Genomic DNA, 21,892 nt, shown 5'->3' on the forward strand with positions numbered 1-21,892 from the left:
ACATGTAACATAAAACAGTGTGTTCGCACTGTGGCCATTTAAGAGACAAAACCGAAGATACAAACAAAAGTAAGTAAATAATACATACTGTATATGCCTATAAAAAAATAATAAAAGACTTACCGTCACTTCTAAAAAGAAAACTGGTGCATACAGGTGCAAACTAAGAGTAGCCATTTCTATACTTTATTTGTTAATTATGTATAGAGATGGCAACTCTTAGTTCACACCAGTTTTCTATTTGGAAGTGACAGTAAGGGTATGGCTCCACGGTCCGGAGGGGCGGCGGTATCGCCGCTCGGCGCTAAGCCCCGCCCCCTTTCTGGGACGCGATGATGCCGGATGTGTACAGTACACATCCGGGATCATCGCACCCCTCGCCATAGGGCCCTGTAATATGCCTTGCGGGGACGCTGCGTCCCCGCAAGGTGTACGGACATGCTGCGATCTGAAAAGACGCGCAGCATGTCCGGAGTCGCAGGGCCGCCGCGTGCGGGTTTCCACGCATAGTTGAGACTGGATTTCATAAAATCCCCTCCACTATGCTGGAACATCTGGACGCTGCTTGTTTGACGCTGCAGCGTCAAACAAGCAGCGTTTACTTACCGTGGAAACATACCCTTAGTCTTTTGTTACTTATATATAAGCTCTCTGACCGAGCACACTATGCATCAGCCCTTGGCAGTTTTAATTGTAGCAGGATCCTACCTACCCATATAAATACAGGCTTCAGCCTAGGAGAGGATTCACATTAGGATAGGTTCCCAGCAACAGGAGATCGCCTTGCTGTTGGCTGCCGGGCATGCATGAACTGGTCAAATTGTGTTCTGAGTGTCTCTATTCTTTCCTATTATCTACAACAGTAATGCAATTCATATTTCATATTTATAAGGCATTGCACTACAGAGTGCAGCTTTATTTTTTAAGCATCCTTAGGATAGGTCATCAATGTCTGATCGATCGGGGGGTTTAACACCCGGAACACCCACTGACCAGCAGGTATCGGTGTTGGCAGTGGCGGATGCCGGCTGGGAGTACTCACTTGTGGATCCTACCGTCTGTTGGTAGTGGCCGGGGCTTGGTATTACACATTCGCCTCCTATTCAAATCAATAAGGGCCAGATGGGCTGTACCCTTAGGCGGCCACTATCAGAAGACGGCCATCTACACAAGTGAGCACTTCCTGCCGGCGCTTGCCACCGCCTACACCAGTAACAGCTGATCGGCGTGGTTTCTATGTGTCAGTCCTGGACCGATCAGACATTGATGATCTTTCCTAAGGATAGGTCATCAATTAAAAGGTAGTAGACCACCTCTTTTAGATGTTTTCCTTCACATCGTTAGACATATGATACTCGTTGGAAACCACACAAAAAAACACTCTCCAAACTGTGTATGAACCATGATATGTCTAAGTTATCCTTTAATTTAGATGGTTGATGAAACATTTTACAGCTCCCACCATCATTGTTCTTGATGCAATATGACATAAACTATAACTAGTATAGGAGTGTAGGACTTGATGTTCATCCTCTCTCAATGTCAAGTGCCCATTCAGTCACTGCTCCGAAGCGTTCATTTTCTGGGTAGCTGACAATGTACAGAATGCAATGTCTTCCTAAAGAAAATGTAAGTTAACCTTGGCATGATCATCATCAGTCAAGTGTTTATCAGTCTTGAGCATCAACTGGAATAATATTTTCCTGCTCCCCCGTGTAGAATTTATTTTAAGATGTACAATGCTTAATAAGTTTCTCACCATGCTCTGTGATACTTTGTGGTGACGTAACTTACACTGTGCTCAAATTGTCATTTTGATTTCGGACTCATATTATACAAATGTCATAAATAAAACATCGGTTACAATACCAAAAAAATGCTTCGCATCAAAAAGTCAAATGCATGTTAAGCTAATAGAGCAGAAGCTTTATGCTGGAATCCAAAAAACTGCTGACATTTATTTTCTACCGTCAAGTTTAGGATATCCACAGAGAGCTGGAGGAGGTGGGGGCTGGTTTTAGGGATAAGAATAGACTACAAGATAGAAAAGGAGGTTGGTAAAAGCAGTAACGAATTCAAACAACAGAAGAAAAGGAATGGTTGGTTGCTTTGGGTTGACCTGAGTAGATTCCAAATTTAGTTTATATTACAGTGTTGAAAAGAAACATGCCCCCTTCCTAATTTCTTTTAATGTTTGCAACACTTAAATGTTTCGAATCATCAAACTACATTTATAGTAGTTCTCCAGGGCTAATTATTTTTTTTATTATTTTTTTACTACAGGCCTAAAAACTAACAGGCAGGTAGTTGCAACAACCTGCCTGTTCTACCCAGCACCAGTTCAGAGCAGTCACTGACCGCTCCTGCCAATGATTTAGCTGCTTCCACATCAACAGAGCACTTCTTCTTCCGGGTTGTGCAGTCAACAGAGTGTGGCTGCCAATATCATGCTGATTGACAGCCAGCTCCCCGCAGTTAGGCAGCAGGGAGCCAGATGTCAATCAGCATGACATCGACAGCCACACCCTGTTTTCAGAGCAGAGTGGAAGACAAGCTGCTGCACTGTCATCATGATGTCGGCAGAAGCTGCTGAGTCGCTGGCAGGAGCGGCCTGCAACTCAAAAAATTCAAAACACAGCAGAAATAAGACAGCCATATTTATTAACACAGGTCAGAAAAGTCATGCGCTTTCGGGGGGGAAGCAGACCCCATTGATACAAGCGGAGGCAACATAGGTGCAAAATACTGATGAAACAACCACTCACACACCAACCAATTCATGGAGGGAGTGATCCCCTAGCATTAGAATTGCACATGGATAAAGCTTGTGTTGGGCACCAGTCACACAGATATGGTGCACAGTGCCTATTAGTGACACCCATACTATTAGATTAGGCGGGCTGCCCAGCACTATATAAGTGCACCCCACCAGGACAGACACCCTACTTTACAAGGCCAACATTGAAGGGCCTGGCTGCACTCTGCATAAAAATGAACACATTTGCAGTAAAATATATATAATACCATAAGGTATTGTTCATTATTTTGGCTAAAACAGGCAAGCTCACAACCGATGTCAGGGGTCCTCATTGTTTTGTGAGTTCCCACACTAAAGTCAAACAAAAAATACTGATTCCTAAATGATGAAAACTGCTGCTCAGCCCAACCTGGTCCTACGTGAGAAAGTAGTTTCCCCCATAGCTACTGAACCAGTTAGGCAAATTCAATGTGCAGTTGGATTCATTCTCTTAGTCACAGTCAGCCATATCAGCCATATCACTGACAGACCTGCTAAATATGAACATTTACTTAACCTCTTCCTGCCAGGACCAATTTTTATCATTGCACGTTCATTTTTCTCCCTTTTCTATAATTATAGCAGCAAAACAACTTGTTTCCTGTAGTTTTTAGTGGCACCATTTAGAAGTGCATATGATGTTTTAATCACTTGTTATTGCACTTTTTAAGGGACATATGGCGGCAATTGTTTGATTTATTCTTCAGGATTGCAGAATACAATATGGAATTCCCATCCTCCTGAGCCCTGTCTATACGTGTTATGACCCCAATGGCGAGGGTCTCAGAGGAACGTGGAAGTCTGCAGAATACAAAAATCCAGCTCATAGGGCAGTGGTAACTGGGTTGACCATATATCTACTCCTAACTCCAACACTAGAAGTAGCCGGGGATCATTCCTACGTTGATTCTAGATGACACGCGCCAGCCGGAGAATCTAGCTACCCCTAGTAGAGGAAAACAAAGACCTTTCTTGCCTCCAGAGAAGGGGACCCCAAAGCTGGATAGAAGCCCCCCACAAATAATGACGGTGAGGTAAGAGGAAATGACAAACACAGAAATGAACCAGGTTTAGCACAGAGAGGCCCGCTTACTGATAGCAGAATAAAGAAAGGTAACTTATATGGTCAACAAAAACCCTATCAAAATCCACACTGGAAATTCAAGAACCCCCGAACCGTCTAACGGTCCGGGGGGAGAACACCAGCCCCTAGAGCTTCCAGCAAAGGTCAGGATATAGATTGGAACAAGCTGGACAAAAATACAAAACCAAAACAAATAGCAAAAAGCAAAAGGCAGACTTAGCTGAAATAACTGGAACCAGGATCAGTAGACAAGAGCACAGCAGACTAGCTCTGATAACTACGTTGCCAGGCATTGAACTGAAGGTCCAGGGAGCTTATATAGCAACACCCCTAACTAACGACCCAGGTGCGGATAAAAGGAATGACAGAAAAACCAGAGTCAAAAAACTAGTAACCACTAGAGGGAGCAAAAAGCAAATTCACAACAGTACCCCCCCCTTAGTGAGGGGTCACCGAACCCTCACCACGACCACCAGGGCGATCAGGATGAGCGGCATGAAAGGCACGAACTAAATCGGCCGCATGAACATCAGAGGCGACCACCCAGGAATTATCCTCCTGACCATAGCCCTTCCACTTGACCAGGTACTGAAGCCTCCGCCTGGAGAGGCGAGAATCCAAGATCTTCTCCACCACGTACTCCAACTCGCCCTCAACCAACACCGGAGCAGGAGGCTCAGCAGAAGGAACTACAGGCACAATGTACCGCCGCAACAAGGACCTATGAAATACATTGTGAATAGCAAACGACACAGGAAGATCCAGACGAAAAGATACAGGATTAAGGATTTCCAATATCTTGTAAGGCCCAATAAAACGAGGTTTAAATTTGGGAGAGGAGACCTTCATAGGAACAAAGCGGGAAGAAAGCCATACCAAATCCCCAACGCGTAGTCGGGGACCCACACCGCGGCGGCGGTTGGCAAAGCGCTGAGCCTTCTCCTGTGACAACTTCAAGTTGTCCACCACATGATTCCAGATCTGCTGCAACCTATCCACCACAGAATCCACCCCAGGACAGTCAGAAGGCTCCACATGACCCGAAGAAAAGCGAGGATGGAAACCAGAGTTGCAGAAAAAAGGCGAAACCAAGGTGGCGGAACTAGCCCGATTATTAAGGGCAAACTCAGCCAACGGCAAGAATGTCACCCAATCGTCCTGATCAGCAGAGACAAAACACCTCAAATAAGCCTCCAAGGTCTGATTGGTTCGCTCCGTCTGACCATTAGTCTGAGGATGGAAAGCAGACGAAAACGACAAATCAATGCCCATCCTACTACAAAAGGATCGCCAGAACCTGGAAACGAACTGGGATCCTCTGTCTGACACAATATTCTCAGGGATGCCGTGCAAACGAACCACGTTCTGGAAAAACACAGGAACCAGATCGGAAGAGGAAGGCAGCTTAGGCAAAGGAACCAAATGGACCATCTTGGAGAAGCGATCACATATCACCCAGATAACGGACATGCCCTGAGATAGCGGAAGATCAGAAATGAAATCCATGGAGATATGTGTCCAAGGTCTCTTCGGGACAGGCAAGGGCAAGAGCAAACCGCTGGCACGAGAACAGCAAGGCTTAGCTCGAGCACAAGTCCCACAGGACTGCACAAATGACCGCACATCCCTTGACAAGGAAGGCCACCAAAAGGACCTGGCCACCAGATCTCTGGTGCCAAAAATTCCCGGGTGACCTGCCAACACCGAGGAATGAACCTCGGAAATGACTCTGCTGGTCCACTTATCCGGGACAAACAGTCTGTCAGGTGGACAAGACTCAGGCCTATCAGCCTGAAATCTCTGCAACACACGTCGCAGATCCGGAGAAATAGCTGACAAGATAACTCCATCTTTAAGAATACCAACAGGATCAGCGACTCCAGGAGCATCAGGCACAAAGCTCCTAGAAAGAGCATCGGCCTTCACATTCTTTGAACCTGGTAAATACGAGACAACAAAATCAAAGCGGGAGAAAAACAATGACCAGCGGGCCTGTCTCGGATTAAGGCGTTTAGCAGACTTGAGATACATCAGATTTTTGTGATCAGTCAAGACCACCACACGATGCTTAGCACCCTCGAGCCAATGACGCCACTCCTCAAATGCCCATTTCATGGCCAACAACTCCCGATTGCCCACATCATAATTTCGCTCGGCAGGCGAAAACTTCCTAGAGAAGAAGGCACAAGGTTTCATAACAGAGCAACCAGGGCCTCTCTGCGACAAAACGGCCCCTGCCCCAATCTCCGAAGCATCCACCTCAACCTGAAAGGGAAGTGAGACGTCAGGCTGGCACAAAACAGGCGCCGAAGTAAACCGGCGTTTCAACTCCTGGAAAGCCTCCACGGCAGCAGGAGCCCAGTTAGCTACATCAGAGCCCTTCTTGGTCATATCCGTCAAAGGTTTCACAATGCTAGAAAAATTAGCGATAAAACGATGGTAGAAGTTAGCGAAGCCCAAGAACTTCTGAAGACTCTTAACTGACGAGGGCTGAGTCCAATCAAGAATAGCTCGGACCTTGACTGGGTCCATCTCCACAGCAGAAGGGGAAAAAATGAACCCCAAAAAGGGAACCTTCTGTACACCAAAGAGACACTTTGAGCCCTTGACAAACAAAGAATTTTCACGCAAAATTTTAAAGACCAACCTGACCTGCTCCACATGCGAATCCCAATTATCAGAAAAAACCAAAATATCATCCAGATAAACAATCAAAAATTTATCCAGATACTTCCGGAAAATGTCATGCATAAAGGACTGAAAAACTGAAGGCGCATTGGAGAGCCCAAAAGGCATCACCAAGTACTCAAAATGACCTTCGGGCGTATTGAATGCGGTTTTCCATTCATCACCTTGCTTAATGCGCACAAGGTTGTACGCACCACGAAGGTCTATCTTGGTGAACCACTTGGCACCCTTAATCCGGGCAAACAAGTCAGACAACAGCGGTAAAGGATACTGAAATTTGACAGTGATCTTATTTAAAAGCCGATAATCAATACAAGGTCTCAAAGATCCGTCCTTTTTTGCCACAAAAAAGAATCCCGCACCAAGAGGGGAAGAAGACGGACGAATATGTCCTTTCTCCAGAGACTCCTTGATATATGAACGCATAGCGGTATGTTCAGGTACCGACAGATTAAACAGTCTTCCCTTAGGAAATTTACTGCCTGGGATCAAATCTATAGCACAGTCATAGTCCCTATGAGGAGGCAGTGCACTGGACTCAGACTCACTGAAGACATCCTGATAATCAGACAAATACTCCGGAACTTCCGAAGGCGTAGAAGAAGCAATAGACACAGGCAGGGAATCCCCATGAATACCACGACAGCCCCAACTTGAGACTGACATAGCCTTCCAGTCCAGGACTGGATTATGGGTCTGTAACCATGGCAGCCCTAAAACAACCAAATCATGCATTTTATGTAAAACCAGGAAACGTATCACCTCGCGGTGTTCAGGAGTCATGCACATGGTAACCTGTGTCCAATACTGCGGTTTATTTGCTGCCAATGGTGTAGCATCAATACCCCTAAGAGGAATAGGATTTTCTAATGGTTCAAGAGTAAAACCACAGCGCTTAGCAAATGAGAGATCCATGAGACTCAGGGCAGCACCTGAATCTACAAACGCCATGACAGGATAAGATGACAGTGAGCAAATCAAAGTTACAGACAGAATAAATTTAGGTTGCAAATTACCAACGGTGACAGGACTAACAACCTTAGCTATACGTTTAGAGCATGCTGAGATAACATGTGTAGAATCACCACAGTAGTAGCACAAGCCATTCCGGCGTCTATGAATTTTCCGCTCATTTCTAGTCAGGATTCTATCACATTGCATTAAATCAGGTGTCTGTTCAGACAACACCATGAGGGAATTTGCGGTTTTTCTATCACATTGCACCGAATTAGGTGTCTGTTCAGACAACACCATGAGGGAATTTGCGGTTTTGCGCTCCCGCAACCGCCGGTCAATTTGAATAGCCAGTGCCATAGTATCATTCAGACCTGTGGGAATGGGAAAACCCACCATAACATTCTTAATGGCTTCAGAAAGGCCATTTCTAAAATTAGCGGCCAGTGCACACTCGTTCCAATGTGTCAGCACGGACCATTTCCGAAATTTTTGGCAATACACTTCAGCCTCGTCCTGCCCCTGAGACATAGCCAGCAAGGCCTTTTCTGCCTGAATCTCAAGATTGGGTTCCTCATAAAGTAAACCGAGCGCCAGAAAAAACGCATCAAGATCAGCCAATGCCGGATCTCCTGGCGCCAGCGAAAAAGCCCAATCCTGAGGGTCGCCCCGTAAGAACGAAATAACAATTTTTACTTGCTGAACAGAATCTCCAGATGAACAGGGTCTCAGGGACAAAAACAATTTACAATTATTCACGAAATTCCTAAACTTAAACCTGTCTCCGGAAAACAGTTCAGGAATCGGTATTTTAGGTTCTGACCTAGGATTTCTGATAACATAGTCTTGTATGCCCTGCACACGAGTAGCCAGCTGGTCCACACTTGTAATCAAGGTCTGGACATTCATGTCTGCAGCAAGCATAGCCACTCTGAGGTAAAGGGGAAGAAGAAAAAAAAAACTCAGAATCTTCTTTCTTATAATCCCTCTTCTGCAATGCATTAAACATTTAATACTGGCCTGGCAAACTGTTATGACCCCAATGGCGAGGGTCTCAGAGGAACGTGGAAGTCTGCAGAATACAAAAATCCAGCTCATAGGGCAGTGGTAACTGGGTTGACCATATATCTACTCCTAACTCCAACACTAGAAGTAGCCGGGGATCATTCCTACGTTGATTCTAGATGACACGCGCCAGCCGGAGAATCTAGCTACCCCTAGTAGAGGAAAACAAAGACCTTTCTTGCCTCCAGAGAAGGGGACCCCAAAGCTGGATAGAAGCCCCCCACAAATAATGACGGTGAGGTAAGAGGAAATGACAAACACAGAAATGAACCAGGTTTAGCACAGAGAGGCCCGCTTACTGATAGCAGAATAAAGAAAGGTAACTTATATGGTCAACAAAAACCCTATCAAAATCCACACTGGAAATTCAAGAACCCCCGAACCGTCTAACGGTCCGGGGAGAGAACACCAGCCCCTAGAGCTTCCAGCAAAGGTCAGGATATAGATTGGAACAAGCTGGACAAAAATACAAAACCAAAACAAATAGCAAAAAGCAAAAGGCAGACTTAGCTGAAATAACTGGAACCAGGATCAGTAGACAAGAGCACAGCAGACTAGCTCTGATAACTACGTTGCCAGGCATTGAACTGAAGGTCCAGGGAGCTTATATAGCAACACCCCTAACTAACGACCCAGGTGCGGATAAAAGGAATGACAGAAAAACCAGAGTCAAAAAACTAGTAACCACTAGAGGGAGCAAAAAGCAAATTCACAACAATACGTGACATATTGTTTTGTCCTTATGCACAAAGGAGATAAATAGAACTTGTCTGGCAATGTGAGTTAGAATAAAAGGTTGCAAAGACCAGTAGATGATGATGTTTTCTGTAAAGATTCATATGTAAAGTGTCAGAGAGCGGTAGTTGCGACCAAGCTGCTGTCCGGTTGCGCTCTGGCACTTTACAGACAAGGGGTGTCCCTCTCCCAGTTCGTTGTAGGGTGTGGGATCCATCACACTCATTTGTAGGCCGCAGGTGTCCACTGCCCCTAGCCAGGCGCGGCTCCAGGTTTTTGAGGGCCCCAGGCGAAAGAGTCTCAGTGGGCCCAGGGCTGGGCTCCAGGTTTTTGAGAGCCCCGGGCGAAAGAGTCTCAGTGGGCCCCCCCCTTTAACACATACCACGATTCGTGATCGCATATAACACAGCCATGTAGTATATAACAGCCCACGTAACATATAACACAGCCACATAGTACTGTATATAGCACAGCCCACGTAGCATATAACAGCCCATATAGTATATAGCACAGCCACATATTATATAACACAGCCCACGTAGTATATAACACGGCCCACGTAGTATATAGAACAGCCATGTAGTATATAGCACAGCCCACGTAGCATATAACAGCCCACGTAGTATATAACACGGTCCATGTAGTATATAGAACAGCCATGTAGTATATATCACAGCCCACACAGCATATAACAGCCCATATAGTATATAGCACAGCCACATAGTATATAACACGGCCCACGTAGTATATAGAACAGCCATGTAGTATAGAGCACAGCCCACGTAGCATATAACAGCCCATATAGTATATAGCACAGCCCACGTAGTATATAACACAGCCATGTAGTATTTAGCACAGACATGTAGTATACAGCACAGCCCCCCTCCCCCAAGAATGGCCCCATTGTCCAGTACTTACTGTTATAGTTACAAAAAAAAACACTCCTCACCTCTCAACGTGCCCGCGCTGCTCCCTGCTCCGGTCTCGGCGGCTGCCGCTGCACTGCCTGACACACAGCGAGTGCACGTTTACGTCTTCGCGCACCCACAGCGGCAGTATCAGAGGCAGAGTGGGGAATGATTGGAGAGGGAGCAACAGGTGACGCTCTCTCCTCCATCAGTTGCTTTGAACTTTACCGGCAGATGCCGGTATAGTTCAATGCGGCGGGGGAGTTGGCGCTGGTGATAGGCGGGCCCCCCTGCCTCCCAGAGGCCCCATGGCTGCTGCGTGATGTGCCACTAGCTGAGGGCCCCTGGGAGAGTGAGGGCCCTAGGCAGCTGCCTGCCCCTAACGCCGGCCCTGAATGGGTCCCCCTATCTCACCAGGGCCCCGGCATTTGCCCGGGTACGCTGGGTGCTGACGCCAGCCCTGCCTCCAGCCTTCCGTCCTCAGGAGCCGCCGCTCACAATGCATGGGACACCAAGTTCTTTGTAACAGCTAAACTTTTACTAAACAGTCCATGTTCATCAGGTGGTTATGGGTGGGATAGGGCACAGGAATACGCACTTCCTTCCTCCTGAGCCACAACTCATCTTCTGTTCTGCTACACATTCATTTTGGACTACCCCCAAGTCCACTGCTTCCATCAGCCTCAGGGATTCGTTGTCCACTTCAGCAGTGTACCCAGGTCCCATGTAACTCCATGCCCACGGACCTCGTGATGTCAGAAGACCAGGCCTGCTCCATGGTACCTGGCCCAAGTCCTAGGCTCCAGACTCTCTTGGAATGTCAATTCAATTCAATTCAAAGGAGCTTTATTGTCAGGACCAAATAAACATTAGTTTTGCCAAAGCACGTGTACAGTAGGGAATAGGGAGTAGGGAATGTGGGGATAATGGGTGGGGGCTGTGGGGACGATGGATGGGGTACAGGGTGGGGGCTAAGGAAGTCCATGGCTTATCATGGTTGTCTTTCTCGCAGCCTATGGCACGAGCTTACATTCTGCTCTGCTATCTCCACCGTGCTCTCTTCTTCCCTCAGCAGGATACATGTTTTCTCTTCCTCTTTCATGGAGCTGAAATCTGGGAAGAAATCAGAGAGTCCATCAGGGATCTCCATTTGGCCACTTACTGCCCTGAACAGTTGGCCCATGTCGCCCCTAGCAGCCCACCGTACCTGGACCTGAACTCTCCTCCACACTTCACTCCCCCTAAGCAGAAAGTGCCCCCTTCTTATCAACACCAGTGCCCACCCACTTGGCTAATCCCAACCAAAACCATTTCCTGTCTACATGCTAGCCTGTTGTCATAAGCCCATCCTTAGGCTATACAGACATTATGCTCTATCACTTTATATCCTATACATCACCATAATACATTAGATTACAATAGACACGTTACCTTCACATATGAAACTGCATGACAGTATTCACATAATTCATATGCATATAAATGCCACTAAAGTGCACATGTGCCATCCTAAAACATCCAAAGGCATGAAATCCAGAAAAAGGCCTTCATAGGGTTTGTAGGTCATGATATTGAAACAGAAGAAGCAGAGAAAAGGTCCACTCTTAAGGGTTGTTCAAAAGTGGACACAACTACAATGGTGGTCGTCTAAGATAATGTATAGCTGGAGGTAATCACTGCCAGGGACAAGGGTTGTCAATTAGGGGAAGGAAACCAAAGGAATAAGGGTTATTTATTGCTACCCCAAGCAGGAGACTTGATGGTGGTGCAGATGACCATCTGCTGATGGAGAGGTTTACTTAAAAATCCTTTATTGGTATGGTGTCAAATGTATTACGTGTTTTGAGGATCATAGTCCTACTTGTTAAGATATAGACATGTATCCACCTATAACACACTGGATTACTTAAAGGGGTATTCCCATCTCCAAGATCCTATCCCAATATGTAGTAGGCATAATAGAAATTTTAGAGAATACATCCAATTAAAAATGTAGTATAGTTCTTCTGATTAGCTGCTTCTTACCCCATGTGCAGGGTATTGCAGTAGCTTAGGTATCAATGGTTACAACCACTAATACCTTACTATCTAATTGTCAGTATATGAGTGGTCAAACCTATTGATACCTAAGCTACTGCAGTGCCCTGCACATGGGGTATGTGGCTTAGCTAATCAGCAGAACTATACTACTTTTCTAATTGGTGGCATTTGTTATTATTATTACCCCTACTACATATTGTGATGGGATCTTGGAGATGGGAATACCCCTTTATGTATTTGCATAAAGGCCACCAGTCCCACCCACAATAAAGTCAGAATATATACAAAGGGTAAAGAAGACTAAAAATAATAGAGGAATCTGATGTAATAAAGATTAATAATATAGCAAAATATATAATAAAGTATCTCAAATTATCCTACAATGGACACAGCAGTTTTTTTATTAACCATTTTTAAAAAATATATATAAATAATTGATGTCTGCAAAGTAATGTCCCTGTACCCATTCAGGATGACTCTAATTTCCAGTAATTGAATAATCAATTTTGTGGTTAGCTAGACAAAGATGTTGGTATCAAAATGATTTAAGGGCCTCTTAGAGGAGAACACTGAATTAACTGCATAAAATAGAGTAAAATGATCCCGTACGTTTTAATTGCGTCCTGTGCATTAATTGACAACTGTGCCGCCATGTATAAGGGACGAAATGAAGCCTTTTTGCATAAAAATAAAGCATCACTGATTTTCTCTGATCCGACAGGCGAGGAGGCGCTGACGATGTACATGGACAAAAGCCGCTTGGATCGACATGCGGGAAATGGAAACCAAAGTGTGGAGTCTTTACATCACTTGGCGTCATCTTACTTCGTAGACAGGGATGGAACTATGAGGAAACTTCATGAGATCCAAATATCAACAGGAGCCATTAAGGTACTGACAGCTTCAGGTGCTGATGTCCCGCAATCAAATATTATAACCTAAACATAATGAGGGGCCCTCCACCAATCATAACAATGAAGGTCCTCCACAATTTTGGATGTAAAGCAACATGTTGGGGAAACATTTACTTACAGGAGATCTGTCTTTTGCTGTTCTCTATGAGAGCATCATGATGTAGGAAAAGAATTCCTGATTCCAGAAATATAACATTTACTGAGCTGCTTGCTACACTTTTGATAAAAATGGAGCTGAAGAACTATTTGTAGATTTGAAGCATCTGTCACTCCAGCTCTGTTCCCGGCCAAGCACCTTCTCCTCCTACTTGACTGAAGGCTCCATTTCCTGAAAACACACAGCATAAAGGCCATCAGCGAAGGAGAAGGAGGTGGCTCTAGGTGGGGAATAGAGCTGGAGTGACAGAGGTGTCAGATCTACCATAGCCCTTTAGCCTCATTTGCATATAAATTTGAGAACTGATTTCTCAGTAACGGAGGAACGGACCGGCCATGTAAAGGTATTGCTGGACTCGTCTTTGAAAGAACTAAATGCGCATATAAATAGTTTTGGGGGGTGAAATCCTTCTTTTACAGATTGTCATTAATCTGTCAGACAGAACAGCAGTGAGAATATAATCAATGGTTTTCTCATTATAATATACAGTACCAAAATTATGGAAGTAGTCATCTTCTTCAGCTATAGATGGGTATCTGAAATATGTAGGGTAAGCTATCTCTTCTAATGACCAGTGTTGCCCTCAGTCTGTGAGTTTGTATTGATACATTTTCCTTGCTCTATTGTTGGTGTCCTCCTGACTTTTCACCATTTATTTGTTCCCCTCGCTCTATATAAAGTGGTTTGTTCAGATTTGTCTTTTTTATTAGTTTTTCTTTATAAATCAGACATAATTCTAGTAATATTCTATAAATAATGTGTAACTTACATTTTAAATAGTGACTTACTGACATTGCCACTGTCATTTTTAAAGGACCGCTTACAGAGTGTGGGGTACATTTATCGCTTCTGTCTAATTCTTACACAGTGCAAACTTAGACTGGAAAGTCTTTAAATGCATCGAATGTGTCGCAGTGAATTCTTGGCTGTTTGATAAATCGTACTTTTAGATCATCTGGTCTAGGATGCCACCATCTATTGGTTGGTTTACATCTTTTGGTGGACTATCTTGCTTGTTTGGCCAGGCCCCTTTTAATAAAAACGCCCACACTTTTTTCAGAGTTGCCTCCCAATGGAAGTCAAGTAACACAGTGTTTTTGGGTGCAAATTTAGGTTGGAAAATCTCCTCCAACATAATGATTATTTTTGTAAACACCAAACTAATGTTGCAGAATAATCAGGATGCATTACATATTTTTGGGGGTCTTTTTTTTAACCCCTTCCCAACGGGGCCAACTTCCATTTTTTGTGTTTTCGTTTTTTTCCTCTCCCTTCTTCTCTTTTCCTCTCCCTCCCTTCTTCTTCTAAAAGTATCTCCACTGGTCTACTGTAAAAAAAACCCCCAAAAAACAGACAACCACACAGTCAGCTCTACTGACAAATCTGCTCGGTCACTGGTGCAGTAAAATTGGAAATTGCCGATGCAGCCCTTGAATATCTCATTCACTAATATGAGTGATGAATGAACTTTTGCCAACACATCTTTCTTGCAAACATTAGATTTCTGTTCTCAATACTGTTTCCATTAGATAGAATCCCACAGATTAAAACAGTTTGGGAAAAATTTACAAGTAGGAAGAATTTAGGAAACAGTAAAAAAATACTTAAAAAAACAAAGAAAATTATATTAGTTGATAGAGATGAGCGAACCTGTGGATGTTCAGTATCGCTGGGTTTGATGAACATACATTAATAATTTTGGTTTGGGTCCAGACTTGACCTCAAACTTGACTCCGTACCTGAACCTAAAAGAACTCAAGGAGGACCCGAACTTCGCTGCTTTAAAATAGCTGTAAAATGGACATAGTCAGGGCTAGGGGGCTGCAAGTTGGAACTACATGGGGGTAAGAGCAGGACAATTGCCATACAAACAAATGTGGATAGGGAAATGACTTGAAGTGGTTCTGTCACCATAGCAATCAAGGTGAAATAGAAAGTAAATGAATAACATAAAAACTTAAAGTGCCCTCACAGAGACTGAGGCTGGACCAGCAGTCCAGTTAAAAATTTCACCTCCAAATCATGGGGCAGAGTACTCCAAAGAAGCAGCTTACAAATTTCACCCACAGAGCATGGGGCACCGTACCCCTACTTTAGCAGCTTACAAATTTCACCCACAGAGCATAGGGCACCTTACCCCTACTTTAGCAGCTTGTAAATTTCACCCACAGAGCATGGGGCACCTTACCCCTACTTTAGCAGCTTGCAAATTTCACCCACAGAGCATGGGGTACCATACCCTACTTTAGCAGCTTACAAATTTCACCCACAGAGCATGGGGCACCATACCCTACTTTAGCAGCTTACAAATTTCACCCACAGAGCATGGGGCACCGTGCCCCTATTTTAGCAGCTTACAAATTTCACCCACAGAGCATTGGGCACCATACCCTACTTTAGCAGCTTACAAATTTCACCCACAGAGCATGGGGTACCATACCCTACTTTAGCAGCTTACAAATTTCACCCACAGAGCATGGGGCACCATACCCTACTTTAGCAGCTTACAAATTTCACCCACAGAGCATGGGGCACCGTACCCCTATTTTAGCAGTTTACAAATTTCACCCACAGAGCATTGGGCACCATACCCTACTTTAGCAGCTTGCAAATTTCACCCACAGAGCATGGGGCACAGAACCCCTACATTAGTAGCTTACAAATTTCACTCACAGAGCATAGGGCAGAGTGCCCCCACTGTTATCTTCCGTAGCTTACAGTAGAGAAGCCACAGATAAAAAGCTCACAGTTTATTTCTCTATACAGATACCACCAGTCCCTGCCCCTTTGCTGTGGGACGCCTCTCCAATGCTGTTGCCTAAGATTCCAGGGGCCCGAAGTGTTTATTTTGAAAAAAGTAATGTTCAAAGCAGGCAACCAAGCCTGAATACTTCAGCTAGGGATGATGGAATTGTACTCCATTTCTATTTTTTTTTTGTTCAAACGGGGGCCATAATTAAGAGGGGATCCGGCGGAACACAAAGTGAAGGAACTGGAGGCACTCTCAGCCACCCAATCTCAAACCACCCACAGACGGGGTTGCAGAGTACACATGTGTAATGGAGAGATTATCAAACAAATGTCCAAAAAAGAAATTGTGTTAATATCCAAACATCAAAGAAATCAAACAGTATGACCAAGACAAATAGTATTGCCAGGAGTATACAAAAATAACCACTAGTAAACAATGTGTTCGTTTAAAATTATATTACTTTATTAAATATCTTTAAAACACATTGACCAAATTAAATATATTAACATGATACTGTTTGATGTGTAATGGAGAATCAGGGTTGTATTCTGGAGAGGCAGCCTGATAAACGTGTACCAAATCCAAGGAAGTCAGCAGTCAAGCATATTAACCACTTCCCAACTGAGTCAGCAGCTGATATTGCAAGACGGAATATCCATTCATGACAATTTAGAGGCTCTGTAATTGGAAAGAGTAGTTAAACATTTTAATGAGCTCTAGGCACGGCTGCAAAGATTGAGTAAAATTATTTTTTAGGCACATTACTCGTACAGACATGGCTGCAGAGTACTCAGTGGCTTTTGGGCACACTACCCCCACAGAAGCTAATAACCAATTTCACCCACAGAGCATGTTTTCACATTTCACCCACTGAAGCTGATAACAAATTTCACCCACATTGCATTGGGCACAGTACCCCCACAGCTCCAAAATATCTGTGTCAGTAACATACTTTCCAAATGCTGCCAGTGAAAAGTTTGTAGTATGATCTTGGATCGAGCTACCGGCCTGCAGCAAGGCTAGCTACTGGCAGTTCAGTTAACAATTTCACCCACAGAGCATGTTTCCACATTTCCCCCACAGAAGCTGATAAATTTCACACCCAGACATTGGCCCACAGTACCCCCACAGGCAGTATTGCAGAGTACACACAGCGGCTTAAAGGCACATTACTGCCACAGATATGGGTTAAATAATACACACAGAGGTTTTTGGCACAGTAATTCCACAAATATGAGTTAAACAATACACACAGTAGCTTAAAGGATAATGCTCCCACAGGCATGGGATGCAGAGTACACACAGCAGTTTAAAGAACAGTACTCTTAAAGATGGGGTGCAGAGTACACATAGTGGCTTACAGTTCAGTACTCCCACAGATATAGGTGCACAGAAGACACAGCAGCTTAAATGACAGTGTTCCCTTAGGCAGTGTGGAAAGAACACACAGCAGGTTAAAGGACAGTACTGCCACTGGTAGGGGGGTGCAAAGTACACACAGCAGGTTAAAGGACAGTACTCCCACAGGTAGGAGGGTGCAAAGTACACACAGCAGGTTAAAGGACAGTACTCCTACAGGTAGTGGGGTACAAAGTACACACAGCAGGTTAAAGGACAGTACTCCAACAAATTTGGGTTGCAGAATACACACCAGGTGCTTAACACAGTACTAGCACAGATATGGGTTGCAAAGTACACACAACATTTTTTTGCAGGGTGCACAGTCACTATCTGTCCCTCTATCCAACTGCATCCTCTCCCCACACTTGTAAGAGCATAATGGCAGTGACACTTGTGATCCGGCCCTTATACAGGCCATTATACAGGCCTGAGTCATGTGCTGTGCGGGCCAATCACAACCATGCCAATGCTTGGCTGTGACGGCTCCGAAAGAACCTACAGTCTAAAATCTTGATGATTGGCTGTGCTGCAGCCTTTCAACAAGCTTTATTAGACTGGTGAACCCACAAAGGAAGCCGGACATACAGTAAAAAAAAGGCAGTGTTTTGGGTTTATTACCAGACGCAAGGTACGAACCCCGAACTTTCCAGTTTGGGTTCACCCATCCCTACTAATTGCCTAATACTTAAAAAATGTAAAAAGAAAGTTCTCTCATCTCTAATCCTATATTTTTCCAACCATTTTGAATCTTTGTAGGTCACTGAGACTCGTACAGGACCACTCGGATGTAGCAGCTATGACAATCTCGATTCAGTCAGTTCTGTGTTGTTACAAAGCACAGAAAGCAAACTCCATCTTCAGGGTGAGTATACAGTTGTGTGCTTCAGAATGCATGTATTATATTATCTATTGTACTGTTCATTATTTTGGAGATAATCTACATTTTCAATAATTTTAAAGACTATTTTTTCTTTCAATTTAGTAATGATCATTCTTTACTTAGTCATGAATCTTTGCAGTGTACACATGACTCTTTTTGCATCCTTTTATCTCAAACATTATGCTGAGAGGGCTGTTTCACCTGCCTTGTTCATGTACTTAGAGCAGCTGTTTTGAACTTCGGGTCTGGGAAATATCTATAGTCCTCTGTTCCCCTCCTCCATGCTCAGACAACATTTTCACAAACACTTTCCCTGTCTGAGCATGAGGAGCAGAGAAGCTCACACAGTAGTACTGGTATTTACTAGACCTGAAGATCAAAACAGCTTCTCTAAGTGCATGAACAAGGCAGGTGAAACAGCCCTTTAAGCACTGAGTTTGAGGGAAAACTAAAACTGATCAATAAATATCTCAAAAAGATTAGTTATGCTTTAACCCTTATCCGGCTGAATAGGTACAATTGTAACTATTCCGTTTTAAAATTGCAATAACTTTTTTTTGAAAAGACGTAGAGGGCTGAAATTTCGTGACATCTCTACATTTTTGGTCCAGAATATATTGGCCAAATTTCAATAAAATATCTCCACCCGCTTCCGAGATAAGGGGTCGAGATCTTTTTGCATCCATAACAAGCTGCATAGGTACAAATGTACCTCATATATTTTGAATGAAGATAATGCAAGGGAAAAAGCATAAATTTTTTTTTAATGATAATGCTATTTAACTATTATAAACAAGTAAAAAACTGTTCATTTACATTATAAAAGAAAATGTAAGAAACTTTTTTTTATTGATTTTCTTTGCAAGTAATGCATGTTGGCTTTGCTACAGAGTGTTCATCGCAAATGGGTTTCACACAAACCACACAAGACTTTCTAGTCTTGCGTTGTTTTCGCCTCAGGTCTCTGCAGACATAGCAACTACCAACAACAGGGGAGGGTCCACGACTACCATGAGGTATGTTGGGGCCAGCTGCTGGCTGCGATGCTACCACAATGCATCGTCCAAGCACCATTTCTACTGCACCTCGAAGAAAATGGTTTCTCATTATCATTTTGTTTGTACTACGATCTTCAATTGCAATCATACACAGCTGATTTGCGAGATCTTTCAGGAACTTTCTTCGTTGATCCTTTGCCCTGAAGCTTGGATTGTGTTCTCTGTAGATGATGTAGGATGCTAACCCACTGACATCAATCATATTGTAGAAAAATGCCAAAGTCCAACGTGATGTTCGTCATTTCACAGTGTACTCTCCCAACATTTTATCCATAACATCAACGCCACCTTTTGTTATGTTGTAGTATTTTATTATCTCTGGCTTGGCTGCTAGTGTCTCTTCAACTTCTCCCGTCATGTGCATAGATGATAGAAGCACGACTGATTTGTTCTTCTTTGGTACATATGAACAGACTGTTGCATCATGATTGTAGGCAAAATTTGTCGAGTTTACAGGCCTTTCTTTGGCAGGCTGCATGTTGTTAGGTAGGAACCTTTTGTTTTTTCTCACTGTACCAACTAGTGTCATGTTCCAGGAGTTCAATACCTTAGCTAGTTCCATGGTTGTAAAGAAGTTATCGGTGGTGACATTTCTTCCAGAGCCTTTATACGAGCTCACTAGGTCCAATACTGTTCGTTCTCCAATGTTTACTTGTCGAGGACCATCAGTTGGTTTCCCAGTGTAGAGCTGACCTTGTAAAGGGTAGGCATTTGATGAGTCACAAGCCCAGAAAATCTTTATGCCATATTTAGCTGGTTTTGAAGGTATATACTGGGTAAATTTAGTATGACCTCTAAATGGAAATAATTGCTCGTCGACGGTGATACAATGATATGGCTTGTAGGCTCTCTCCAGATTACTGTTCAGCATTGTCCAGATGTCCCGTATTGGTGCAGCTTTATCTGTTTGCACACGTTCTGCACGTGTATTTTCGTTGTCAAACCTGATAAATCTGAGTATCATCTTGAAGCGGTCACGAGACATGGCTGCACGTATAAGAGGCAGAGCAGCAACATTCCACATTTCCTCCAGATTCTCTTTGTTGGCTCTGTGCACACCAGCAGCAATCAGTATGCCCAAAAATGCATGAAGTTCAGTTTCAGTAAATTGATTGAATGTTTTTTGTGGTGGCCGTTTGGAAGAATCAGGAAAACGTTGTACCAGTTCGTTGTTGTAAGCATCACAAACTCTCTTGGCCTTTCGATTCGTTTCCCGTAATATGATGTCACACATCTCGGGAGTCATGATGGACTTGAATAGCTCTTTTGCTGTATATAGGTTGCTGATTGCTGCAGGGCCACCTCTTTGTCGTAGGACATTACGAGATTTTGTTTGTGCATTTGGCAGTGGATTACTGCACCATTGAGTTTCATCCTTAGCAGTCCAAATGTCGCCTGCACTTTGAGGCACAGAATCATCCTCAACACTTTCGTCTGATTCGTATTCATTTTCATGCTCTATGACCATTTCTTGTTCAATGTCTGAATCTTCTTCAGTAACATCCACTTGTGGTACATAGTTTTCATCATCAGATGCAACATATGGTTCATCCTCATGCTCAGAATCAGATTCTTCTAGCATTCGCATTATTTCGTCAGACGTAAATCTGTAAATATGAAAAAATGTAAAATAAATAATTTTCCGAAATACTACATTATTGGCTTTTCACAAAATTATACTAACCTGCAAACACGTTTTCTTGGATTATGGCAGAAACTAGATCCAGCATTACTATCACTCATGATGACTTGCTAGATGAATTTTGGCTTCGTATTTTGTGCTGAATATAAATAAAACATCGTAAAACAATATGTAGATACTAATTATTATCCATTTTTCGTATAAAAATTATACCTATAGTGATAAGTTTCATACAAAATATATGTAAGCCAAGTCCAGGCTGAAAGACAATTTGACTGTTCTGTCCCCACATAATGAGAATAAAGGTATAACTGGCTGTTAGATGCTGTGAGACTTTCCTACCTTCGTTTCCAAGAAATTGAAGACTTCACAAGCCTAGAAATGTGTGCTCACAGCAATGAGATGAACAGCAAAATGGCTAATGAGAGGAGGGAGGCAGGAAGACAAGTAGAAGCCACTCCCAGTTTGAATTAACTTAATTGACAGCAACATAAGTGACCAGTAACAACACTGAACAATAGATATCAGCATAACATTTGTAGCTGAATGAACTTTAGTTTCTGAAACCAAGTAAAGTCTTCCCACAGTGGAGGTATATGTGAAGGTACAATTGTACCTATGCAGCCTGTTAAGGTTGTAAAATTATGCAGCCTGACAAGGGTTAAACATATTTTCAGTAGTGTAGGTGTGGTTGCCTTTTTTGTCTAAGTTGGGTCTCTGAGCACAGATTGAAGTTAGATTCATGCTGCCTGAACCATGGGCAGTAAGAATAAAGCCTGACTGCATGATAGTTGCCGGATATGTATTTGTCTAAAAT

At 43.5% G+C, this 21,892-nt stretch overlaps 1 protein-coding gene across 2 annotated transcripts in view; it reads left to right on the top strand.

The window, feature by feature from the left end:
• Positions 1-21,892, top strand: part of BRINP1 (BMP/retinoic acid inducible neural specific 1) — a 317,655-nt gene that overhangs the window by 225,861 nt on the left and 69,902 nt on the right. For both annotated transcript variants that reach the window (XM_077283451.1, XM_077283452.1), the window contains exons 4-5: positions 12,993-13,162; positions 18,252-18,357. In XM_077283451.1, coding sequence (XP_077139566.1) covers positions 12,993-13,162; positions 18,252-18,357 — 276 coding nt within the window. The remainder of the gene's footprint in view (positions 1-12,992; positions 13,163-18,251; positions 18,358-21,892) is intronic.

Source organism: Ranitomeya variabilis, chromosome 2 (assembly GCF_051348905.1).
Source record: "Ranitomeya variabilis isolate aRanVar5 chromosome 2, aRanVar5.hap1, whole genome shotgun sequence".
Lineage (NCBI taxonomy): Eukaryota > Metazoa > Chordata > Amphibia > Anura > Dendrobatidae > Ranitomeya > Ranitomeya variabilis.